This window comes from Gracilinanus agilis, chromosome 2, assembly GCF_016433145.1.
Source record: "Gracilinanus agilis isolate LMUSP501 chromosome 2, AgileGrace, whole genome shotgun sequence".
Lineage (NCBI taxonomy): Eukaryota > Metazoa > Chordata > Mammalia > Didelphimorphia > Didelphidae > Gracilinanus > Gracilinanus agilis.
The window spans coordinates 63,058,855-63,085,431 of record NC_058131.1 but is presented as its reverse complement, the minus strand read 5'-3'; the positions used below and the strand labels follow the sequence as shown (position 1 = coordinate 63,085,431).

At 46.6% G+C, this 26,577-nt stretch overlaps 1 protein-coding gene across 1 annotated transcript in view; it reads left to right on the top strand.

The window, feature by feature from the left end:
- Positions 1–153: 153 nt before the first annotated feature.
- SLC9A5 (solute carrier family 9 member A5) overlaps positions 154–26,577 on the top strand; it is a 32,465-nt gene continuing 6,041 nt past the window's right edge. The window contains exons 1-13 of the mRNA XM_044660589.1: positions 154–343; positions 6,081–6,383; positions 10,409–10,572; positions 11,558–11,636; positions 11,978–12,155; positions 14,858–15,078; positions 15,336–15,538; positions 16,282–16,371; positions 17,301–17,371; positions 17,809–17,938; positions 18,738–18,826; positions 18,994–19,120; positions 25,268–25,438. Of these exons, the coding sequence (XP_044516524.1) occupies positions 154–343; positions 6,081–6,383; positions 10,409–10,572; positions 11,558–11,636; positions 11,978–12,155; positions 14,858–15,078; positions 15,336–15,538; positions 16,282–16,371; positions 17,301–17,371; positions 17,809–17,938; positions 18,738–18,826; positions 18,994–19,120; positions 25,268–25,438 (2,016 nt within the window). The remainder of the gene's footprint in view (positions 344–6,080; positions 6,384–10,408; positions 10,573–11,557; positions 11,637–11,977; positions 12,156–14,857; positions 15,079–15,335; positions 15,539–16,281; positions 16,372–17,300; positions 17,372–17,808; positions 17,939–18,737; positions 18,827–18,993; positions 19,121–25,267; positions 25,439–26,577) is intronic.

Here is a 26,577-nt window from a genome sequence, read left to right as displayed (position 1 = left end):
CGGGACCGGGATTGGGGGGAGCGAGCCCCACGTGCCTGTGACGCTGGGGCGCCCGGGAGGCGGCGGCAGCAGCTGTGGCGGCGGCGGCTGCTGAGGGAGACGTGGGGACGGGGCTGTCGGCAGCCGAGCCGGGCCGGGCCAGGCCGGGGGAAGATGCTGCCGGCCACGTTGCCCCTCCTGGGGATGCCGCTGCCCGGGGAAGGGGCGGGAGTGGCCGCCGAGGCCGCGGGAGAGTCAGTTCTGCCCCCTGCGGGCTTAGCGCTGTTGCGCTGGCAATGGCACGAGGTGGAGGCGCCCTACCTGGTGGCTGTGTGGATCCTGGTGGCCAGCTTGGCTAAGATCGGTGAGTGCGCCAGAGCTGGCCCAGTCGCAGTCTGGGGTTCCGTGTCCCCTCGCCTGGCTCCCTCTCTGCACGCGGAACATACACTATTGCCCATCGCCCCCACCCCCACCTCCATCTTCTCACCCTCTTGCATGCGACACCTGGAGTTTACGAATCTGCACGTTCCGGCTTCCCCCTTCCTGCTCCCCTCCACTTCCTTTCCCTTTCGTCTGTCTCGGTTTCTCTCAGGGGCTTCTGCACAGCTCTGCTTCCCCAGCGCCCTCCTCTGCGGAGCACCCCACTCTTCTATCTCCAGTCTCCATTCCGCCTCACTGCCCCTCCTCCGGGCCCTGTCTTTCAACCTCTCTCTGCTTCTGCTTCCACTTTGATGCCCCGACCCCCCACCTCCCAACCCCTACCCCATCCCTGCCCCTCTGGTTCTCGCTGTCCTCCAGGGAAGTCTCGAAGGCAGAGATTGAGTTTTCCCTTAGGCAACATCAGGGAAAGTGAGGCATAGTAGTGGGTAGTGAGTGGAGTTAGCCGGGTCACAGAGAGAGTTCTCCGTGGAGCTGGCAAGGGAACCAGCTATACTGGATCTCAATATTCCTGCCTAGCCAGGGCCCAGGGCAGGCTTTACCAATTACCGGAGCCCCCTGGGTGCCATCTCCAGAGAGGCCCTAGAGCCTTCGCTGTAACATAAACGACTTGACTTAACACAAAATGAATCCCTGTTAGCCAAGGGGAGCAGAATTTGTTAATCTGAGAGATATGTATATCTACGGGAAGGAATATTTTTAAAAGTGGCCTCCTTGTAACCCACATCATGGCGTCCTAGGTGGCTGTCTACTTTGCCTCCCCCTAGATCTTCCCCTGTTGTCTTCTATTTTCTGGGTGCTTCCAAGCTGGCTGGCTGCCCAATGCTACACTGTTCAGGGTAACCTGTTCCTCTCCAAGGCAAACTTCCAGATGCTTTTCAAAACACTTTTAGTCCTTTAAGGCTCAGCTTCATCGAGTGGCACCTCTCCCTGCTCCCCCATAAAGCCTTTCCCCCTTTCCTTAGTTGAAAATATTGTTTCTGATTAGATGTTGCTAGAGCACTTTTTCTGGATCTCTCTGTTACCTCATCTTGTATGTGAAAGGCAGTAGCATATTGGAAAACTGGCTTGGGATCCACCAAGTCCTGGATTCAAGTGCTGCCTCTGACACATGCTGGGCAGTGTGACCCTGGGCAAATTACTTAACCCCTCCATGCTCTAGGCAGCTCTGTGATCTCAATTGTAAGTTGGTGCTAATATGCATTAGGAGAGGGAGTTTCCTTATAAACAATCCCATATACCCATGAAATCACAAACAAAAAAAATGTTAACCTCCACCCCCACCATCCCCACACCTAGAATGTAAGCTCCTTGAGGGTAGGTACTTTTGGTTTCTGCCTTTGTTTCCCCTGTGTCCAGAACTGTACTTTGCATGGAACTGATGCTTAATAAATCTTTTTTTTTTTTAACCCTTACCTTCCATCTTGGTGTCAGTACTGTGTATTGGCTCCAAGGCAGAAGAGTGGTATGGGCTAGGCAATTGGGGCAAAGGGACTTGCCCAGGGTCACAAGGCTAGGAAGTGTCTGAGGTCAGATTTGAACCTAGGACCTCCCATCTCTAGACCTGGCTCTCTATCCACTGAGCCACCCAGTTGCCCCCTACGCCTAGTAAATCTTGATTGTGGTTGGGATGAAATCTTTGGTCCCCTCTACTCTATGGTTACTATTCCCTGACTGGGCTTTGATTCAGCTGGAATCTCTGAACTATCACTGCCCCATCTTCATATTCAGTAAAACAGCCAGTCTGATCCTCCCCTCCTCCCATGCACACACATACACACCTGAAATGAGTCGCCCCTCCCTCACCTTCCCCTTGGGTTTGTGCTTATGGCTCCACGAGATGGGTGTATGTGACTTATTACAGCTGACAATTGCTGTTCTTTTCCTATGGCTGCCGACTAGCACTGTCTGTACCCTCCCCTCCCCACTGTGCAGCCTTCATGGATAAATTCTGTAACCTAGAATCCAGGGGAAACCCAGGGAGACAGCTCTCAGGCTGACTGAGTCTTTGCCAGAGGTAGAAAATGATTGTACCCTTCTGCTGCAGCCGAATAACCACAGAAAAGTGGAGTTCAGAAACATCTTTGGGGATCAGAAGCATTGATCCCCCTGCTCATAGGATCTTTGGGAAGGGAAGCCCTGAGCATCCAGGGTCACTGGAGGCAGATAGAGGGGTGTGTATGTGTGTGTGTGTGTGTGTGTGTGTGTGTGTGTGTGTGTGTGTGTGTGGGAGGGCAGGGAATGCCTTGGTGCCTGGGAGAAGGTGGGAGGAGGGTAAAGAGGTAAAGGGAAGGATGATCTGCCAGTCTGTAAGTCAGGATCAGCGTGGGAAGAAGTATGACAGGGCCAGGAAGCAGGGAGAGGAAGGCAGCAGGAGATGCCCTTGGGGTTTGATGGCCCAGAATCTGTATTTTTAATGAGTGACCAAGGGGAGTTTCTACCTGGTATATGGAGCATGATTGAACTCTGAAATTACTGCAGTTTCCCCCATAAATCATGCTGCTGTTTCTTGCTTGCAAGAAATGATGGGAGATGGGAGAGAGAGGCCTTTCTTCAGAGAATAAATGGAGGCAGCACACACACTCACACACACACACACACACACACACACCCCTTTCAAACATGAAGCTCTTCATTCAAGAGACCACTGTTTCTCCATTGGGTATACACAGGCTAAACAGACATTCTAGCTTCTCCTTTTGGAGGTGGCATGGTACATGAGAAAGCATGATGGGTCTGGAGACAGAGGACCCAACTGGAATCCTTGTTCTGCCACTTACTACCTGTATGCTTTTGGACTTAATGTTTTCTGGATCTCAGATCCTCATCTGTAAATTGAGAAGGTTGAGAGATTATCTTTAATGGTCTTCCGGATTCAGAACCGCTGATCCAGTGTGCTAATCTTCCCTGGGGTTTGGAGAGAGATGAATATTCTGAAAAACCTGATTGTACCTACTGGAAGAGTCAAACTCAGATTATCTTCTTGGGGGGGGGGGTGGATGGTAGTAGAGACTAATTCTACCCTCCCACTTCTTGAAGAAGAGGAATTGGTTCATTAACATTGATTGACCATCTATTCCAAGTAGAGTATTGGACCCGGCTGTACAAAGAGTGGGAATTATCAAGAGGCATAAAATATTGTACCTGTCCTGGAGGATTCATAGTCTCATTGGAGGGCACAAGATGTGGCCAGAAAAACAAAAACTGAGTACCAGGCTGCAGATGCTAATTGGGGGACAGGAAGAGCACTGACTGATATCAGAGTACTTGAAGTCTAATCTTGTCTCTGGTGTCATCTATCTACCTGTGTCGCCTTGGGAAAGTCATTTCACTTACTTCAGTTTCCTCCTCTTTCAAATGAAAGAGTTGGAGCAGATGGCTTCAAAGGTCCCTTCCAGCTCTCAAACTCTGATCCCTAGGAGACAATACATGCCAAAAGGATGGTTGTAGGTAGCAAGTGCTTCAGGGATTGAAAGGATAGTTTTCTGGAAAGGCTAGGGGACTGGGTTCTTGGAGGAGGCCTTGTGGCAAAGGGGGAACTTGAACTGAATCTTGAAGGAAGAGTGATTCTTAGAGCAGTAGAGAAGGGTGGCATACCAGTGGGGTAGTCATGGAGAACTGGTATGGGCAAAGGCAGGCAGGAAGGTGGGAACATGTTGAGGGGCTACCCCTAAATAGACAGTGTGGTATTGTGGAAAGAATACTGGATCTATATTAGGAGCCTCAGGTTCTATCTCTGCTCATCTATTTATTAGCTGTATTTCTAAAGGAAATCAGTTTTTTGTGGTTTCGTTTCTGTGTCCATCTTACCCTGTTTCATGGTAGCTCGGATGCCTAGATTCCTCCACCATGTCTCATGATGTTGGTGGCAAAAATCAGAGAGGGTCAAGAATCAAGCCTCTAGATTGAGAGTAGAATGGTGCCTTCATTCCTGCCCTTCTTCATCCCCTTCTCTCTTTCTCCATGATGTCTTTCAGAGCAAGGCCAAGGTCCCTAGCCTAAGCAGGAACTGTGAGATATACAAAAATACAATTTATAATCCCTCAGAGAAGACAGGACATGCACACATACAAACTAACTATGGCATAACTGGGGCACCAAGGGAACAAGGAAGTAAATCCTGCAAGGCATCAGAAGAGGGGGAGATCACTGCAGGCTAAGGTACACAGAGAAGATGGTAGACACAAAGATGGTAGGATTTCAGGTGGACCTTGAGGAAGGGCACTTTTGAAGTTAGAGCAGGGCAGGGAGGAGAAAGCAAAAATAGCGTGGCAATCCTAAGAGGAAAGAGCACTGACTTTGGAGTCAGATGACTTGGGTTCAAATTCCAATTCTGTTTTTCCTCTCTAAGACTTAGCTTTCTCATCTGTAAAATGAGGGATAATCAATCCACTAAGTGATCTCGCTAGTCTTCCAAGATCTTTTTTGACAGTAAAATCCCATGATCCTGTAATTAGTGTGCCCATATTAAAGTGGTTGTTTAGAGGAGTAGTAGGCAATATGGGTAGCAATTCCAGATGTTTTCACTCAGTGCCATCTTCCTCACCTCTAAACCCTTCAGAAATACCTAGTTCTGGTCCCTGAATTGGGTGACCTCTAGCTGGGCTCTGGGTTAGTGGACGTGCAAAAGAAGTTCCAGGTGGTTCCTTTACCTAATGCTCCCTATCCTTGAACCTTTTCCTTTCTACCTGTCTAAATCCTCTCTGCCCTTGCATGCCTGGTATAATTGTCATTGCCCCTCCCCAAAAGAACCCAACAACAAAAAACCTTCCCTGATCACCTGTAGCCTGAATGAAGGAATGAATGAAAAAGAAATTTATTAAATGACCACTATATGCCAAGCACTGGGCGCACAGAATCTTTGTCCTGAAGGAGCTTAGGGTCAAAGGGGATGAGACAACACATTTAGGACAATAGTGGCCAGGGAAAGTATGTTTGGTTTGGGAAATCATAGGAATAGTGAGAAATGCCAAAGCGGGAGCTAATTAACACATTCTTTCTAGTAGTAAGCAGCTAGGTGGAACAGTGGATAGAGCCCTGCTTGGTCCTGGAGTCGGGAATATTTATCCTCATAATTTCAAATCTGGCTTCAGAGACTTAGGGATTGTGTGACCCTGAGCAAGTCACTTAACCCTGTTTGCCTTAGTTTCCTCATCTGTAAAATGAACTGGAGAAGGAAATGGCAAACCACCCCAGGAGCTCTGCCAAGAAAACCCAAAATGGGGTCACAAAGAGTCAATCTGACTGAATAACTTCTAGTAGCAAAGGCAGTATTGAGACTTGACTCTTTCCCAAAGGAAGAGGCTGGAGTGGTAGACTGGAGGCTTGGGGGTGAGATGGGGAATGGCATGTATACAGTAGAGGAGCAAATGGTAAGAATGAATGAAAAAGTATTCATTGAGTCCTCACTGGGCACAAAACACTGTGCTTGGGTGACAAATAGAAAAACAGAGGCAGTTCTTGCTTCCAAGGGGTTCACCTTCTAAGGGGAGTCTACAACTACCGGAGATCCCCTCCAGTATTCACGGACACCAGTCACAGTTAGGATAGATTGCACATTACTGTTACATGATTGGTGCATTAGAGAGGGGTAGAACAAAAGGCGACAGGACGGGTCATTCAGACCTTGCCCAACAGATACTTGATTTGCCTTTTCATTGTAGTTTTCCACCTCTCCCGGAAAGTGACTTCCGTCGTCCCCGAAAGCTGCCTGCTGATTTTGCTGGGTCTGGCCCTGGGAGGCATTGTTCTGGCTGTGGCCAAGAAAGCAGAGTACCAGCTGGAGCCGGGCACCTTCTTCCTCTTCCTTCTGCCCCCGATTGTACTTGACTCGGGCTACTTCATGCCCAGCCGGCTCTTCTTTGACAACCTGGGGGCCATTCTCACCTACGCTGTGGTGGGCACGCTGTGGAACTCCTTCACTACAGGGGCTGCCCTTTGGGGCGTCCAGCAGGCTGGACTTATGGGTAAGTCTGACTATTCTCTGGGTCTCCAGGATCCACCTAGGTTGAAGAAGGGGAAACCCGGCTGCCTGATCTCTGCTTCAGAGGTCTGGGAAGGACAAGATGCTTGTCTTTGCTACTGGATGTACATTTAGGGTAATGGAAATAGCATCGTATAATGAGACCGGAGTCAAAGAACGTCGATCAGGCTCCCACCTTTGCCATTTTCTAGCTGTGTGACCTTGATCAATTAATTTATCTAAGCCTCAGTTTCCTTATCTGTAAAATGAGGATGATGCTAATAATAGTCCCTATTCATAAAAGCTTACCTGTAAAACAGGTGTGTGTTATTAGCCCCATTTTGTAGATGAGGAAACTGAGAGAAATTGAGTGAATTGGTCAAAGTCTAAGTCCAACAGCTAACAAGTCTGTCTCAGAGCTGAGATCTGAACCCGGATCTCTTCCTGACTCCAAGGCATGGCCTCGTTCTGCCTTCATTTCATTTTACAGATGATGGAACTGAGGCACAGGGTCGTCGTGTTGGAAGCTCCGAAGAAAGATGGGTTATTGTTTTTGAGAAGGGGTTTTCCAGATCTTTTAGGCTACGATGAAACTCTTTCGTTTCATAGCTAAGGAAGCGGAGCCTCAGGGAGGTTATGTAGGATGCCCAAGGTCACCTCGCCGACGAGTGGCCTCCCAGGAGACTCTGCGGGAGAGTCCTCGGTGCCCGGGGCAGCCTTTGCCAGCGGAGTCTGCCTGTGCCCTCCCTCCCGAGCGGCAGCTGAACAGCATGATCCCAGCTGAGCCTCGCAGAGCTGAGCAAATGCTGGGCTCCAGCTGCGTGTGGGCTGTGGGGATGGGGAACCTGTCATACCATGTGGCTGGCTGGCTTTCCCCCTTCAACATTTATTCAGCCACTTAGCAGCCCTGCTAGAGCTCTGCTCCCGCCGTCAGGTCTGAGCAGCTCCCTTCCCTGGGAGCTGAGCTGGCTGGGGCCCATTTGGCGAGAGCTGGGGGCAAGGGCGAATAATAGATCACCAGAAGGCTGGCAAAGAAAGCAAAGCCCATTACATCTCCTAACCTGTGAACCCCAACAACCGCCTTCAGGGGCTGGGGATATTATTATGGCTATTTCACACTAGGCTGGGGATATTATTATGGCTATTTCACAGAAGAGGAAATGGAGGCAGGCAGAGGCTGAGTGACTTGCCCAAGGTCACACATCCAGTCAAAGTCTTCTTATTCCAAGTCTTTTGGTACGGTGGCTTAGAGTGATAGACTTAGAGCCAGGAAGACTTGAGCTCAAATCTGGTCTGCGGGACCCTGGGCAAATCTCTTAATTTCCGTGAGCCTCAGTTTCTTCCTCTGTGAAATGGGGATGATAATAATAGCACACTCCCCTCTCAGTGTTGTGGAGCTCAAATGGCATAATATTTGTAGGTGGCTTAGCCCAGTGCCTGGCACACAGTAAGCACTCTTAAAAAGGCTAGCTATTATTATTATTTTGATCATCTGTAAATTGGAGATTTAATAGCCCCTCCCTCCCATGGTTGAAAGAGTCAGATGAGATATCTGTAAGACATTTTGTGCTTTGTAAATGTTACAGATGATCATTTACTCCCCTCCTAGCTGCCTTGGTCTTGAAATCAAGGGATCTGAGTCACGGTAAAATGATCACATTGGCATTCCCTACAATGCCACAGACGTGTGTGTATGACCCAGCAGAATGGGGCTGGGTCTGTACTGGAGAGCAGGGCTGTTGGTGTGACCCTGGGCAAGTCACCGCATCTCTCTATGCCTTGGTTTCCTCATCTGTAAAACAAGGGATCAGAACAGGCAACCTCTGAGGCTCCACCATTCTATGAAGTGCAAATAATTTCACGAGGTTTACAAAAAGCTTTTCTCAGAACAACAAGGCAGGGCTCTTGTCCCCATTTTGTAGATGAGAAAACTGAGGCTGAGGGTGGCCAGGAGCTTGTGCGGGGATACTCTAAGGCTACTAAATATCAGAGCAAGACCTCTCAGACCACTGCTTTTTCCATTCCATAGTATATGCTGTCACTCATTCACTTTGTAAGTCTGGGCAAGTCGATCCCCCACTGGAGCGGAAATAGTGGACCTTCATTATTATACCTGACATTCTATGATTTTAGGTGTAATAATAATAATAATAGCACATTACTTTTTATTTTTAAAAACCTCTTACCTTCTATCTTAGAATCTGTATTAAATATCGGTTCCAAGGCAGAACAGCAGCAAGGGCTAGGAAATTGGGGTTAAATGAGTTACCCAGGATTGCACAGCTAGAAAGTGTCTGAAGCCAGATTTGAACCCATTATCTCCTGTCTTCAGGCTTAGGTCTCTATCCATTGAGCCACCTAGCTACTACCCCTAACTTATTTTTTATTCATTTTTTAAAAAAACCAACCTTAGGGGGCAGCTGGGTAGCTCAGTGGACTGGGAGCCAGGCCATCCTAGGTTCAAATCCGGCCTCAGACACTTCCCAGCTGTGTGACCCTGGGCAAGTCACTTGACCCCCATTGCCTACCCTTACCACTCTTCCACCTATGAGTCAATGCACAGAAGTTAAGGGTTTAAAATTAAAAAACAAAAAAAAACAAACAAAAAAAAACCCCAACCTTCTGTCTTAGAATCAACACTGTGTATTGGTTCCAAGGAAGAAGAGTGGTAAGGGCTGGGCAATGGGGGTTAAGTGACTTGCCCAGGGTCACACAGCTGGGAAGTGTCTGAGGTCACATTTGAACCCAGGACCTCCCATCTCTGGGCCTGGCTCTCAATCCACTGAGTTGCCCAGTGACCCCAATTTATTTTTTAAATAGTAAATTGGGTTTTATAAAAACTTTCCTATAGTACAGTAGAAAAAGCCATAGATCGGAAATTGGAAGACATGGGTTCCAATTTTTCCCTTGTAAAATGAAGGGGCTGGACAAGAGGTCCTCTAAGTCTTCTTAACTCAAATGAGATAAAACTTGCAAAGTGCTTGGCATAGTGCCTGGCGCATGGTGGGCTCTTAATAAGTGGGTAGCTAAGGAGCACAGTGGATAGAGCTTGGAGTTGGGAGGACCTGGGGTCAAATTTGACCTCAGATACTCACTTCCTAGCTGTGTGACCCTGGGCAAGTCACTTAGTCCTGACAGCTTGGCCCTTACTGCTCTTCTGTCATAGAATTGATACTACAACAGAAGGAAGGGGTTAAAAAATAAACACATAAATAAATGCTTATTCCCTTCCCATCTAGATAAATCTATGACCTTAGAAATCCCCATGAAATAGTTCATATAAACATTATCATCCCCTTGAAGACACAAGTTCAGAGAAGAGAGTTGCCTCATTTGGCTAATAGGAAGGAATCTGGGTCTCCAGACTTCATGTTTATTGATTTGGAGTCCGAAGGGATCCCTGAGCTTAAGTAGTCCAAACTTTTAATTTTTTGTTGTTAGCGTAAGGCAGATAGAAGACTAATCTCCCTGAGTTCAAATCCAACCTCAGACAATTACTAGCTGGGTGACCCTGGGCAAGTCACTTAACTTGGTTTGCCTTGGTTTCCTCATCTGTAAAAGTGAACTGGAGAAGGAAATGGCAAACCACTCTAGTGTCTTTGCCAAGAAAGTCCCAAGTGGGGTCAGGAGGAGTCAGGTCCAACGGAACAGCACAGAGTTAAAGACTTGCCTGAGACCAGAGCTCTTCCTCCATCGTGCATCAGGGGCGTCAACCATGGCTTCTCTTCCTCCATCGTGCATCTGGGGCATCAAACATGGCTTCTGCCTAAACCAGATGGAAGTGTAAATTGGGAAATATTTAATTAACTAAATGAAAATACAGTGAAACATAGATAATGTTCCTTTGTGGTTTTCTAAGAAGGGATCCTTTGATACCCCTGCCAAAGAGTATGGCGGCTGGTTCTCAGGCTGGGCTCCCACTGGTTGTTTATCGTCAGGTTGTGGAGTTTGGGGGCAATTTCTGCCTTTAATAAGGAGGGGAGTGGGAAAGTAAAGGGGTCCTCTGGGGGTCTCTCTCTCTCTTCCTAGCTTCCACCGTACAAGCTGGCTTGCTTGACTTCTTGCTCTTCGGAAGCCTGATCTCTGCCGTGGACCCTGTGGCCGTCTTGGCGGTCTTTGAGGAGGTGCACGTCAACGAGACCCTCTTCATCATTGTCTTTGGCGAGTCGCTGCTCAACGATGCAGTCACAGTGGTGAGGGCACCAGCGGAGGGCAGGCAGGTCCCCCATGGGGCCATCTGCCTTGGGTTCTTGGGCATGTCTCCCTCTCCTAGCAGACCCAGGGCTGGGTCAGAGCTGACCAATAAGGGGCTAAACTTGGGGGGGGGCAAAGTTCCAGACTTGGGGTCGTTAGATCCAGCTGTAAATTCCCCCTCTGCCCCTTATTTGTTATGTAAATGATAATAATAGCTAACATTTATGTTGCTCCATAGAATGCTTTAGATATTGAGATTCACCATAACCCTGTGGGATAGGCGCTATTATTATCCCTATTTTACAGATGAGGAAACTGAGGCAGAGCATGGTTAAGTGCTTTGCCCAGAATCACACAGCTAGCAAGTGTCTGAGGTGGGATTTGAACTCTCCTGTCCCTGAGTCTGGCACTCTATCTCCCATCTACTATGCAACCTTCTGCCTCGCTGATTTTGTTTGGGTCCCTGTCTGCCTTGTTTTCCTCATCTGTATAATGGGTATATTAAGACTTGTACTACCCACCTCGCAGGATGGTTGTGAGAAAATCTTAAAGCATTATGGAAACGAGGGGAAGCTGGGTAGCTCAGTAGATAGAGAGCCAGGCCTGGCGCGGGGAGGACCTGGGTTCAAGGTTCAAATCTGGCCTCAGACACTTCCTAGCGGTGTGACCCTGGGCAAGTCACTTGATCCTGTTTGCCTAAGCCGTGCCACTCTTCTGTCTTAGAATTGTTACTAGGACAGAAAATAAGGGTGAAAACCAAAACCGAACGTAAGCTATGGACGAGCTGCCCATTTGCGTTGGTGGAGGGAGATGTCCATCCTGAGAGCTCCCCACGCCCACCTTTTTGGGGAATGGAAGGATTGCCGGGATAGAATCCTTTCATGACTTGCCTCTCCAGTAGGCAATGTTGTTGTCGAGAAGGTATTCCGTAAAGCCCGGAGCTCTTCAGAACCGTGACGGCCAATTCCTTCTCTCCCAACGCAGGTGCTGTATAAGGTGTATAACTCTTTCGTGGAGATGGGCTCAGTCAATGTCCAGCCTGTTGACTATGTAAAAGGAGTCGGTCAGTATCTCCCTGCCCTCCCCCGGCCTCTTGGGTCTCGTCCACTCTCCCCCGGGGTGCTCAGTCCTTCCTCGGGGCCAGGAAGGAGGGAGAAAGCCTAGCTAGGCTCTGCTCGGATCTCTTGCCCCTTCCCCAATGAAGGCTGATCTCTAGGGTAAGAGAAGCCTCAGTTCTGAACCCAGTTCCCGTCCAGCTCCCGAGACCCCGATGTCCCTGATGGAATGAAGTCGGCCTCCCCTCCCCCCCCCCTGCCACCTAATGGCCTCGGCAGTCTGGGCGTGGTTTGGGCTGGGGGAGGGAGGAAGGGGGGGGCCATGCTGACAGGCCGGCCTCCTTCCCAGCCTCCCTCTTTGTGGTCAGTCTGGGCGGGGCAGCCGTGGGCTTAGTTTTTGCCTTCTTCCTGGCCCTGACCACACGTTTCACCAAGCGGGTCCGTATCATCGAGCCTCTGCTGGTCTTCCTCTTGGCCTACGCTGCTTACCTCACAGCGGAGATGGCCTCGCTCTCCGCCATCCTTGCGTGAGTCCTTGGGATTGGAGGCGGGAGCCTGGGGAGCCGGGGAGGGGACCACGGGAGCGAGGCGGCTCGGAGGGAGGACGGCGGGCATCCCTGGCTGAAGCTTTCCCAAAGGGAAATGGGGTTGCTTTGGGAAGGGGTGAGTTCCCCATCAGCAGAGGCTTGCAGAAGAAGGTTGGACGACTGATTATTGAAGACGTAGAAAGGATCCCTGCTCAGATATGGGTTGGACCTAGATGGACTTTCAGATCTCAAACAGCTCTTCCATTTCTGAACTCCATGATCCTGGAAATAACTTGGCAGAAGTCTGTTAAGTGCCCAGACCTACTGTTATGGGGCCATCGCAAGCTAGTGGACCTCGGCTAAGAAAACATGGTTCCAGATCCCAACCCTCACACTTACAAGCCATGGGACCACAGACAAATTACTTCTTATCTTTGAGCCTCAATTTTCTTATTTGTAAATTAGGGATGATGGAGTTTGTAGCACCTCAAAAGGTTGTTTGGAAGGAGAGAACATAATATTAATAATTATTATATAAGCTCATTTGACAGAAGAGGAAACTGAGGCAAACATGGTTAGGTGATTTGCCCAGGGTCACACAACTAGTAAGTATCTGAGGCAAGATTTGAACTCAGGGAGATGATTTATGTTTTATATATATTTATATAATTTACCATTAAATATCTTATCTGATCCTCAGAATAACTCTGCATAGTAGGTACTATTATTATCCCCATTTTGCAGATGAAGAAATCAAGAGGCTAAGTCTGAGCATGGATCTGAACTCAGGTCAATCCTAACTTCAGTTCCAGTACTCTAACTACCATATACCCTAGATGACTCTATTAACCTTGGGGTTCTCTAGGGTTCGTCATTATCATTACAATCACTACTATTCCTGTGGAGATAATAATAATCACTATAATATTTAGGGATAATAATTGAGGCCTAGTTGGTACCAGAAGGTAATATTTCCCTGTTGCCCTGTCCAGTTCCAAGATGAAGCCCTAGAGATATTTTGGGAGACCCAGAGGAACATCTGGTATTGCTTTATTAGTGTTCTCGACTGGACCGCACGGGGCAGTTCTCTTTGGGATTTGTGCTGCTCCAGAGGAGGAGGATCAGGGGATTCTGAGACCTCGTGCCCTCTGCCAAAGTGCTCCCAGCAAACTTCAATTCTTGTTGGAGGGTGACTTAGAGTTGGACTCCAATGGACTCTCTGGGTCTCCTTACTCTCTCCTCCCATGCAGGAAGTAATGTTGGCCTGGGAGGCAGGACACCGAGTCTGGGCTCTGTCACTCACCCACTGTGGGCCTTGGTGGGAAATCCCTTCCTTTCTACAGGCCTTGGTTCCTACATCTATAAAATGTCTTTCTAGATGGGGAGTTCTTCCTTTTTTTTTGTCTTTGTCATTCTGGTGAAACCTAGGGACCCCTTCTCAGAAGAATATTTTTAAATATACACAGAGGATTACAAAGAAAACAAGTTACATTGAAATGCAATTATCTATCTGTCTCTGTCCAACCATTCATCTCTCTCTCTCTCTCTCTCTCTCTCTCTCTCTCTCTCTCTCTCTCTCTCTCTCTCTCCCCCTCTCTCTCCATCTGTCTATCTATCCATCTGTCTGTTCGTCTGTCTGTCCATCTATCTATCTGTCTGTCTGTCTGTCTATCCATCTGTCTGTTCATCTGTCTGTCTATCCATCCATCTATCTATCTGTCTGTGTCCAACTGTTCGTCTATCTATCATCCATCCATCCATCCATTCATCTATCTATCATCTATCCATCTATCTATCTATCTATCTATCTATCTATCTATCTATCTATCTGTCTGTCTGTCTGTCTGTCTGTCTATCCATATTTAAAACAATCTTCACAGACCCCAGGCTCAGAAACTGGGACTAGAGGTTCCATCAGATTTCCTCCAACCCTGAAATTACATGATTCTCTACTTAGTTCTGTCCACCACCTTCCCCTTGAGGCTTCCCTAATTTCCTTCCTGCCTGCTAAAACCCCTGAGACTGGGCAGGAGGACAATGGATAAGCATTGTTCTCCTTGGCCCCTAAGGACAGATATAGGACAAAAGTGAGGAAGTTGCAGATTTAGGCTTCAAGTAAGAGGGAAAACTTCCTTTCCATGGGAGCCACTGGAAAGTGGAAGGGCTATCTTTGGAGACAACAAGGCAGGCTTCTGGGAAGTCTTCCAATGGGGATTGTTACGATTAAAAATAATAAAGACTGATATAATAATATAAATTAGTATTTTAATTAAAGCCATGGCCATGCTGGTAAAATCATTAGACCACGCCTTTAAGTATTCAAACTGCCTTCGCCATTTTTTACCTTTTGTACCTTCCCGTGCCTGCTAGCTCAGAGCGCTTCCTTTTGGATTCTCCTCCCATTTAAACTGTCCTCTGCATGGTGACACAGGCGTCCCCATGCCCAAAGAACCGGAAACCTGTTGGACCACGGGAAATGTAGTTTGATAGTTCCCACGTGTCTATAGAAAAAAAAATATATATACTTTTAAATGTCATCTCCCAAATTCCAGTTATACAGATTGGACGACTATTTTTTGGCAGGGTGGCAACATGGTGGCATTGGATCTAAACCCTGTATTTCTATGATTGTAGTAGAAGCAGAATGTGTTGTCTTTGCTGCTCTTTCTAACAAACCTTTCCTTTGTCGGTTCTTTTGGTAGAGTGACGATGTGCGGGGTGGGCTGTAAGAAGTATGTGGAGGCTAACATCTCCCACAAGTCCCGTACGGCTGTCAAATACACCATGAAGACACTGGCCAGCTGTGCCGAGACTGTCATCTTCATGTTGCTTGGCATCTCTGCTGTTGACTCCTCTAAGTGGGCCTGGGACACTGGGCTGGTGCTTGGTACCCTGCTCTTCATCCTGCTCTTCCGTGCCCTCGGTACTGCCCTGGCCCTGGCTGCCTTCCCATTTCCTTCTCCTCATCCTACCGATTCCCCCATCCCTGGCTCCTGCTGTCTCCCTCAGTCAAAGCCCTTGCCTCTACCTTGACCTTAACCCTACACACCTTAAATCCTCACCCTTCTAGCCCTTGTCAGACCTTAATCCTTCCCCTGCTCTGACCTCTAACTCCACCTGGCTTCCCTACCCCTGCCCCTGCCCCTGCCCCTACTCCCACCTGGCCTCCCTCCCCTGCAGGCGTAGTCCTGCAGACATGGGTGCTGAACCAGTTCCGGCTGGTCCCTTTGGACAAGATTGACCAGGTGGTGATGTCCTATGGGGGCCTGCGAGGGGCTGTGGCCTTTGCTCTCGTCATCCTTCTGGATAAGACCAAGGTCCCTGCCAAGGACTACTTTGTGGCAACAACCATTGTGGTGGTCTTCTTCACAGTCATCGTGCAGGTGGGAGGGTCTGCAGGGATAGGGAGGAGAGGGCAAAATAGGGATAACCGTAGCATCCCAGATAGGGACCTCAGAGGGATCTTAGGGTTAAGACAAGCAGGACCTTCCCTCCACCCCCATAGCAAGTGGTCATCCTGACTTCACTTGGAGGCTTCCCAATCAGCCTATTCCATTTTTAGACAACTCTAATGGTTAGAAAGGTTTCCTTACCACCAACCTCAATCTGTTTCTTTATAATGTCCACTCCCTTCTCCCTCCCCTAAATTCTGGTGCTTCTAGTTCCATTCTTTGGGGCTCAGAAGCCATCTAAACCCCTTTCCATGGGACAGCTATCCATTGAGCCTGTGGTGGGGAGCTGGAAGTTAAGAGATCTGAATTCCAATCCTGGCTCAGTCACCAACTTGCTATGGAACCATGGGGAAATCTCTTTTCCTTTCTGGGCCTTGATTTCCCTATCTGTAAAAAGTGGGACCTGCACCCAAAGATCCAACTCTAAGACCTGACATTTTGACTCAATGATTCTCTATCCAGCTCTTTCCAGTTCCTTCTATGCCTGGGACTCCAGGGGGAAACTGGGGCATGGTGGGTCATTGTATGACGTTAGAGAAAGGCTTAGTCTCATCCCATGGGAGATGGCAAGGGAAAAAATTAGGGACATAGTGAGGATAGCATATGGTTTGCACTTCTAGTCATATTTCAGTCTCCATGCTTACCCCCTCCCCATCTCCCTTCCTGTTCCCTAGGGTCTGACCATAAAACCTCTTGTCAAGTGGCTAAAAGTGAAACGAAGTGACCACCACAAGCCCACCTTGAACCAGGAACTACATGAACACGTGAGTACCGTGTTCATCCGTGTGTCCGTGAGGACACACTTATCCCCAAAGGGATAAAAGGATCCCCTTCTCCATCCAACTTCCTCCCATTCTTTTCAGTCTTTCTGGAGGATTTTCTGGGCAGGAGGGGACCATGTCTTGGCTCTTCTAGAAATGGAATTCAATGATATGATCTGATGCCTCATAAGGGGGGAAAAGGGGTTTTTTGGTTGAATATATTAAAAGATGGTCTCTAGAGGATCGAACAATTATCAGTCCTCAGTTAAGAATAATCTCAAGTTAAAATTGACTTTTATGGAACTTTATTTACAATTGAGAAGAGAGAGAGAGAAAATAAGGAAATAAGAATCTAACACAGTAGGTAAATTACTACAACCCTCTAATTAATCCAGGTAGATCTAATTAACCCTCAGCCAAGAGTGAGAGGGCCAGAGGCCCAGAGGTGAATGAAGCAAAGCTTCATTTACAGTCTATTAAGGGGAAGTTCCTTAAGAGAAGTTCAGGAAGATTCAGTCTTTAAACTCACCACATGGACTTCTAAAGAAGATATTGAAACCAAGGTCTCAGCAGCGTTCCAGCCAGCATTCCTCCACAGACCAGGAAAACTAGAAGACCCTCTCCAGCAGAAGACCTTCTTCTTTTAAAGGGGTCACTTATGTGTTACTTCCTGTGCCTTCCCCCTAGTTTGCATGTCCAGTCACAATAGACACTTCTCATAGACCGCCTAGGGGGCGGTCAGTCGATTCTGATTTGTCACTCACTCTAGCACACATGGGTTAGGATGTCCCAGAATTGGAGGTGCTCTCACCTTTGGTGATTAAATCTAAAGATGGGCAGTGTAGACTTAATTTAATTATCACAGCCTAACCTCTGGGGCTCCTTAGGAGTAGGGATAATGCCCTGACTGGCTTTTCCTGTTCTCTCTATAGACCTTTGACCATATTTTGGCAGCTGTAGAAGATGTGGTTGGCCACCATGGCTACCACTACTGGAGAGACAGGTGAGTATGTCTTCTTTCCCCACTTCCCAAAAGAGGCCACCCCAATAGCCCTCTCCCTGCTTCCTGGGGGTAGAGGTGGGCTGAATGCTATTATTCAGGCTTAGCAACCTGGGAAAGTCTTGGAAGAGAGGCCCCAGAGAAGAACAGCTTATACTTCGAGGTTTACAAAGGTTTCCTCACTACCACAAGGTGAGGCATTTTGACCATTTTCAAGATGAGGAAAATGAGACTTCAAGAGGTCTAGTGACTTATCTAGGGTCACAAAGCTAGTAAGTGTGAGAGCCTGGACTTGAATTCAAATCTTCTGACTCTAAGACCAATGCCTTTTCTACTAATCCCTTCTGCCCAGACAGAGAGAGATCCTAGTGGGATTTTCCAAAACCCTTAGGGAATTCAAGGGAGGGAGTATTCAGGTACTCAGATCTCTTTCTCTTTAGGTGGGAACAGTTTGACAAGAAGTACCTGAGTCAGCTACTGATGCGCCGGTCTGCTTACCGAATCCGGGACCAGATCTGGGATGTGTACTATAAACTCAACATCCGAGATGCCATCAGTTTTGTGGACCAGGTGGGACTGAATTCCTCAGGATGGATGGGGCAGAGTGGAAGTGGAAGGGGGCTTAACCTGGAGTCTATGAATTAATTATTATTATTTTTAAACCCTTATCTTCTGGCTCAGAATCAATAGTAAGTATTGATTCCAAGGTGGAAGAGCAGCAAAGACTAGACTATGGGATCAAGTGACTTGCCCAGGAAGTGTCTGAGGTTGAATTTGAACCCAAGATCTCCATTCTCCAGATATGGTTCTATCAAGCCATCTAGTGGCCCTATGAATTTGTTTTAAAAAATATTTTTGATAACTGTATTTAATTATAATTAGTCAGTCTATAAACATTTGTTAAATGCCTATTATGTGCCAGGCAGTGTGGTAAGCATTGGCACACAAAGAAAAGCAAAAGATAGCCCCTGCTCTCAAGAGTTTACAATCTCCTGGATTGTAATGCAAACAAAGAAAATACACAGTTTGTATTTTAATTGTAAATGCAAACCAAAGAAAATACAATACTGTGTATTTTCTTTGGTTTGCATTTAAAAACCCGGTTCTGAGAAGGAGTCCCTAGGTTTTGCCAAACTGCCAACACACACAAAAAAGATTAGGAAACTCCCATTTGGGACAATGGCTAGGAGCAGAGCAGATGGTGAACAGCTCTGCCCCCTGAATGAATCATTCTCGGTCTCCGTAAACCGGCAATTGTGATGGAGCGTCGGGGAAGGGATGCCAGGCATCCCTGGTCCCACGTTCAAAGTTGAGGTGTCTGCTTTCTGGGCGATAAGCATCCATCTGAGGTCCATCCCCATCCCCTCAGGGAGGCCACGTCTTATCGTCAGCAGGGCTCACCCTGCCCTCCATGCCGAGCCGGAGCTCCGCGGCAGAGACCTCCGTCACCAACCTGCTGTAAGTGCCACGGTGCCTCCTTCCCGGTGCCAGGCTCCCCCTGCTCAGTGCCAGCCTCCCCTCTCCCTCGGACCTTCTCCATCTCGGTGCCAGCTTCCCCTTTATTCCTGCTCTTCGGCATCCCCTCCACATTTACCTGTGGAGCCCCCCTGGCTTACTTCCTACAGGCGGGAGAGCGGCAGCGGTGCCTGCCTAGACCTCCAGGTGATCGACACGGTCCGGAGTGGCAGGGACCGGGAAGATGCCATCATGCACCACCTGCTCAGCGGAGGTCTCTACAAACCCCGTCGGAGGGTGAGAGGCACAGAGGTGGGGAGGGCGTCCTCCCTCGGGGACCTTTGAGCTGGAGGGAGCCAAGTTTCCGGGGGGAGGGGGACAAAGAACAAAAAGAGAAAGCAGAACCGCTTACTCTGAACCTGCCATATGGGAGGCATCCCAGAGGGATGGAGAGAGCATTCGGAGTGGAACTTTAAGTCCTTGCTCTGACCCTGACTGGTCCTGTGCCACCATCTCAGTCATCTTCCTTCTCTCAGTCTGTAAAATATGTAGAAAGAGGGCAGCTAGGTACTTTGTTGGATTGAGAGCCAGCCCCGGAGATGGGAGGTCCTGGGTTCAAATGGGAACTCAGACACTTCTTAGCTGTGTGACCCTGGGCAAGTCACTTAACTCCCATTGCCCAGCCCTTAATGCTGCCTTAGAATTTGTATAGATTCTAAGATAGAAGGTAAGAATTTTTTTTTTTAATTGTATAGAAAGGTCTCGTACCAACTGCCTGGATTCCAGAACCCAAAGGGATCTTTGAGATCTTGTCCTTACTTGGGCTGGAATCTGTGAACTCTTCCCAAACACATTTTGATAACTGGATTTCCAGATCATTGTCTTCCTTGGGAAGCCTAGAGAGGAGAGAGTTGCCCGGGACCACACAGTAGCAAGAGGCAAGGCTGGGATTTGAACTTGGGTCCTTCTACCATAGCATCATCATTATCGTCATTGATAGCATTTGTGGAGTGCTTTAAGGTGTGAGAAACCCTTCACCAGTATTATCTTATTTGATCCTCACAACCTTCCTTGAAGGCGGGTGCTAGTATTATCACCATTATACAGATGAGGAAACTGAGGGCAGAGGGTAAATGACTTGCCCAGGGTCACATAGCTGGTAAGTGTCTGAGATCAAATTTGAGCTCAGGTCTCCCTGACTCTATTTTTTTTAAACCTTTAACTTCTGTGTATTGGCTCATAGGTGGAAGAGTGGTAAGGGTGGGCAATGGGGGTCAAGTGACTTGCCCAGGGTCACACAGCTGGGAAGTGTCTGAGTCCAGATTTGAACCCAGGACCTCCCGTCTCTAGGCCTGACTCTCAATCCACTGAGCTACCCAGCTGCTCCCTTGGTCTCCCTGACTCTATAGAGTACACTGTACCACCGAGGTGCCCTGAAATGCTATAGCCATAGTGATTTAGAATTTATATAAATATATATGTACAAATAGATATAAAAATATATAATACAAATATATATGCATATATATATGTATATATACAGGAATGTATTATGAAAGAAGGAAGCAGCAGGGTCTCTGCCTTGAGGAATTCAGAATTTAGCTGAGGAGATGCCATACATGGGAGGAAAATGAAGTCACTGACTTGGACAATATATGGGAAAAGCCATTTGGGTTGATAGATGGCCTGTATTCTGATGGAGAGAAAGGGGAGCTCACTCTGGGTTGAGGTATAAGAGGAAGGCTTTAGCTGAGGAGAGATCATTCACCTGGACAACTGACATTTGTGACTTGTGGCACTTTCAGGCCAGGAGTGAGAGGAAAAGAAATACCGAATTTTATATAAGACCCGAGGAAATAAAGGTGATTTTCAACTTGGGAAATCACAGAATACTTCCCGGAGGAAGCGGTGATTGAGAGATAGGTCTTAAAGGATGGTCATGACTTTTCTTGGGGAGATAATGTGTGTGTGTGTGTGTGTGTGTGTGTGTGTGTGTGTGTGTTTATGAGAGAGCGAGAGAGAGAATTTTATTTCTTGAAATGTGAGAAAGCACAAGGTATGTTTGATTCACAGTGCCTGGCACATAGTAGGTACTATATAACTCTTAGATATTTCTCTTCTTCTTATTGATGGATGGCAATTGGATCTATTTGTTTGGTATAGAGTGGACATAGCAGAAAATGAAATGAGATGAGGCTGAAAAGGCCGAGAAGCACTGGATCATAAATGGCCATAAATTCCAGGATCAGGAGTTTGAGTTTCCTTTTTTTTTTTCTTTTTAAATACTTACTTTCTGTCTTAGTAACAAATCTAAGACAGAATGGCAAAGACTAGACAAGCAGGGTTAAGTGACTTGCCCAGGGTCACTCAGCTAGAAAATGTCTAAGACCAGATTTGAACCCAGGTCCCCTTGACTCCAGGCTTGGTGCTCTATCCACTGAACTACCTAGCTGTCTCCTTGGGCTTCCTCCTGTAGGCAATGGGAAGATCTGAAGGATTCTGAATGGGGATGATAGGACCATGGATCTAGAGCTGGAAGGGAACTCAGAGGCCATCTGGTCCAACCCTTGTATCTTACAGATAAAGAAAGTGAGACAAAAGGAAGTTAAGTGACTTGCCCAAGGTCATATAGCTGGTATCACAGGTAGTACAGGGATCAGGTCTTCAATTGTCATTCAGTGGTGTCCAACTCTTTGACCCCATGGACCATAGCTTTTCATGGGGTTACCTTGGCAAGGATATGGAGTGGTTTGACATTTCCTTCTCCACTAAATCCATTGGATCCTTTTGTCAGGCAATCCGAGATTAAATGACTTGCTCAGGGTCACATAGCAAGGCAGTATCTGAGGCTAGATTTGAACTCAGGTCTTCCTGCCGCAGTGCTCATAATAATTTCACTCTTTCCCTGAAGTCTAGCTTCTCTGCATCATGCAAGTGACCTGGGTTTTTGAAGGTTGATATCAACAGAATCTAAACTCTGGCAGGTCTTATCAAGTTGAAAGTCCCAATGACAGGACCATATGTCTGTGGTCCAAGAGCTAGCCTTGCCATGTTTGGAGCAGCTTCTCACCAGACAGTCAGCCACAGAATGATGAATACTTGGCCATGACACCATAGGGAGACTATCCGCTAAGGCATGGAAGGACCATAATTTTCACTGGTGGAGGGAGTACCCACCCTGAGGAAATAATAGATTCTTGATGTACCCAATGATAGAATCATCCATTTAGAGCTTGTTCAGACCTCAGAGGTCATTCTCATGCAAACATATAATTTTAGAGATGATGATCCAGAAGCTAGACAGGTCTCTGGAAATGTATCTCAGATTTGAGGCATTTTGGTGCTCAGCAAACATCTAAAATCATAGTTCACGAGCCCCCATCAACATGTTTACTTTTACTTGTCTAACTAGAGCACCTATCAGCTCAAGGCAAAAGACATTTGATCATACAACATCACAAAATCACAGAGTTTGAGAATTGTAAGGGATCTCAGAGGTCATCTATCCCAACTAATTGACAAAAAGAATCTCAACTATACTACAATACATCTGGCAAGGGGAAAGGACTTTTGAACTCTTTAGTTTAAAGCTGTAGGGCTAAATCTTAGCATTTCTGTGCTGTCAATTGCATACAGCCAGTTAGCTAGAGAAGTCCTTTGGCATTTTAAAGTTCACTGTTTATTTGCATTATATTTCCTTTTGCAAGACCCATTGATCCTAGTCTCCTAATTGACTTGGGGTTAGGAGATTATTTTCGTTTTTTTGTATTTTTTTATCCTGCAGTCATTAGTCTATGTCCTTTCAAAACATCTCAGGAGACTCCACTTAGTAAAAGTGTCAAAAGGAACCACCATGACTGATCCTTTTTAATCACCATCATGACCTTATCATGTAAATCAGTTTGGGGAAAGACTGAAAGGGCCAAGTGAAACCAAGATTGCTGGTGATTTCTACCCCAGTTTCTCTACTATGCATTCTTACCAACAGTGGAATCCCTGTGCTCACCATCATTGGCTAGGCAAGGACACTCAGGGAGTAAGTAACAGAGATGGAATTGGAACCCACCTCCTCTGACTCAAGATCCAGTTATTTATATTGCACCCTACTCCCCACTTTAAAGGATTCTGGTTAGTAAAGTGCAAGAGAAATGGGAGTTATCAATGAGAAAAGACATAAGAGCTAGACAGAACAGTTACAAGCCTATTGTAGCAGCAGGGGATGCTGTGAATGTATCCTGCATGATCAGACATTGGAACAGAGAGCTGAGGACAGATATAATGTGGTATATTTTGAAACAGAAGACCCAGATTTAAATCTCAGCTCCCTATTTAACACCTATGTGATTTTGGGCAAAACACTTGATTCTCAACTCTGAGCATAGAAAACATAGGCTTATGAAAACCTACAAAATGAAGAGATTGGACTAGATCAGGGGCTCTTAACTTAGGGCCCATGAACTTTTTTTTAACCCTTTACCTCTGTCTTAGAATTTATACTAAATATAGTTCTTTTTTTAAAAATTAATTTAATTAAAATTTTTTCCATGGTTACATGATTCTTGTTGTCTTCCTCCCCTCTTGTGTCCCCCCTTCCAGAGTTGACAAGCAATTCCACTGGGTTATACATATATTATCACTCAAAACCTATTTCCATATTATTCATTTTTTGTAATAATCTTTTAAAATCAAAACCCCAAATCATATACCTATAAAACAAGTGATAAATCATATATTTTCTTCTGCATTTCTACTCCCATAATTCTTTCTCTAGTTCTAGTTCTTTCTCATAAATCCCTCAGAATTGTCCTGGATCATTGCATTGCTTTTAGTAGCAAAGTCTATTACATTTGATCATCCCATGATGTTTCAGTTACTCTGTACAATGTTCTCTTGGTTCTGCTCATTTCACTCCACATCAGTTCATGGAGATCTTCTCAGCTCTTTCTGAAGTCATCCTGTTCATCATTCCTTATAGCACAATTAGTATTTCATCACCATCATATACCACAATTTGTCAGCCATTCCTGAATCGAGGGACATCCCCTCATTTTCCACTTTTTTGCCACCACAAAAAAGTGGCTATAAATATTTTTGCACAAATAGATCCTTTCCCATTTTTTAAATCTCTTTGGGATACAAACATCAAAGGATATACATTTTGTTTTTTAAATTTTTTTTTAAACCCTTGTACTTCGGTGTATTGTCTCATAGGTGGAAGATTGGTAAGGGTGGGCAATGGGGTCAAGTGACTTGCCCAGGGTCACACAGCTGGGAAGTGGCTGAGGCCGGGTTAGGATATACATTTTTTAAAGCTCTTTGGACATAATTCCAAATTGCCTTCCAGAATGGTTGGATCAATTCATAATTCCATCAGCAAAGCATTAGTGTCCCAATTTTGCCACATCCTCCACAGCATTTATTTTCCTTTACTGTCATATTGGCCAATCTGCTAGGTGTGAGGTGGTACCTCAGAGTTGTTTTGATTTGCATTTCTCTAATCCAGAGGGATTTAGAACATTTTTTCATTTGATTATCGACAGTTTTGATTTCTTTGTCTGAAAACCGCCTATTCATATCCCTTGACCATTTGTCAATTGGGGAATGGATTGACTTTTTGTATAATGACTTAGCTCCTTATTAATTTGAGAAATTAGATCTTAGTCAGAGAATTTTGTCATAAAATTGTTTTCCTGGTTTGATGCTTCGCTTCTAATCTTGGTTGCATTGGTTTTGACTAAATACAGTTTTTTTCTTTTTTTTAAACCCTTAACTTCTGTGTATTGGCTCCTAGGTGGAAGAGTGGTAAGGGTAGGCAATGGGGGTCAAGTGACTTGCCCAGGGTCACACAGCTGGGAAGTGTCTGAGGCCGGATTTGAACCTGGGACCTCCCATCTCTAGGCCTGGCTCTCAATCCACTGAGCTACCCAGCTGCCCCTTAAAAATACAGTTCAAAAGCAGAAGAGTGGTAAGGGCTAGGACCTCTAGGCCACTGGGGTTAAGTGACTTATCCAGAGTCACACAGTTAGGAAATGTCTCGGGCCCTATTTGAACCTAGGTCCTCCTGACTCCGGGCCTGGCACTTTATCCACTAAGCAAGACCATGAATTTTAAAAAAATGCTTTGATAACTATACTTCAGTAGAATTAGTTTCCTGTGTATTTTATTTTATGCATTTAAAAATATAATTATAAGATGGAATCCATGAGGCTTCTCCAAATTGTGGCCAAAGGGATCCAGGATACACAAAAAAGGTTAATTCCTGGATTGGACTCGATGATCTCTAAGGTCCCTTTCCAGCTTGGGCTCCATGATCCTATCCTGTGAACTTGGCAGCGAAAGGGGAAGAGACAATTGAAAGGGAAGAATCAAAGATGCCTTGCAGGGCCCTGGGGGAAGCCGTAGGCCGGCACTGACCAGGGCCTCACGGAGGGCTGTTGTTTGTAGTACAAGACCAGCTGTAGTCGCCATTTTATCTCAGAGGACGCCCAGGCCCGGCAGGACAAGGAAGTATTTCAGCAGAACATGAAGCGGAGACTAGAGTCCTTCAAGTCCACCAAGCACAACGTGTGCCTCTCCAAGAGCAAGCTGAGGCTCCGGAAGGCTGGCCGGAAGAAGGTGAGGCCCCCCCCCCCTTGTCTCACTCTCCCTTTATTCCAGGCCCTTCTCTGGCCGCCTCTCCCCCCCGGATTCTCTCATCCCCTTCACAGCGCCAGACATCATCCTTTCCTTTTGTGGTTGCTGGTTAAGGCTGATGCTTGTGGGGAGTTCTGGGCTCCCTGCCCTCCCCTGCCCGGAGCCAGCCCTGGAGAGCAGGAGAACTGCGGAAAACAGGCCGTCCAAGATGGCCATTGGGAGGAAATGACAAACCTTAACGTGATCTATAAATGTGAGATGGGGTGATGGTGGTAGTGACTGTAGGGGGCCAGAGGACTGCCTGGGCAGCCCTACTTGTTTAAGGACTCGAGGACTATAGCATAGGATTCCCCTTACCTCTTCCAAGTCCATGCCATAGCCCAGTGATGGCAAACCTTTTAGAGACTGAGTGCCCAAACCGCACCCTCACAGTGCACGCGAGCCCCCGCCTTACCCCAGACAGGGGAGAGAGGAAGCGCTCCCATTGGGCTGCTGGGCAGAGGGGCGGGTGAGGGAGAAATGGCCTCAGGTGGTGGTGAAGATGGGGAGGGGAGCACCATAGGTTTGTCAACACCGCTATAGCCCATTCTCTAGATAGATAGATAGACAGACAGACAGACAGACAGACAGACAGACAGACAGATAGATAGATAGATAGATAGATAGATAGATAGACAGACAGATAGATAGATGGATAGATAGATGGATAGATAGATAGATAGATAGACAGACAGACAGACAGATAGATAGATAGATAGATGGATAGATAGATGGATAGATAGATAGATAGATAGATAGATAGATAGATAGATAGATAGATAGATAGATAGATAGATAGATAGATAGATAGATAGATGGACGCATGAATAGTTGGACAGACAGGCAGACAGACAGACAGACAGACAGACAGATAGATAGATAGATAGATAGATAGAGAGAGAGAGAGATAAATAGACAGACAGACAGGTAGAGAAATAGATGGATAGAGAGATAAATAGACAGAGATATAAATAGGTGATATAGACAGATGAAATGGAGAAGATAGATGAGATAGATGGATTGATGATAGATTCAGAGAAATATAAATAGATGATACAGATATAGATAGATTGATAATAGAT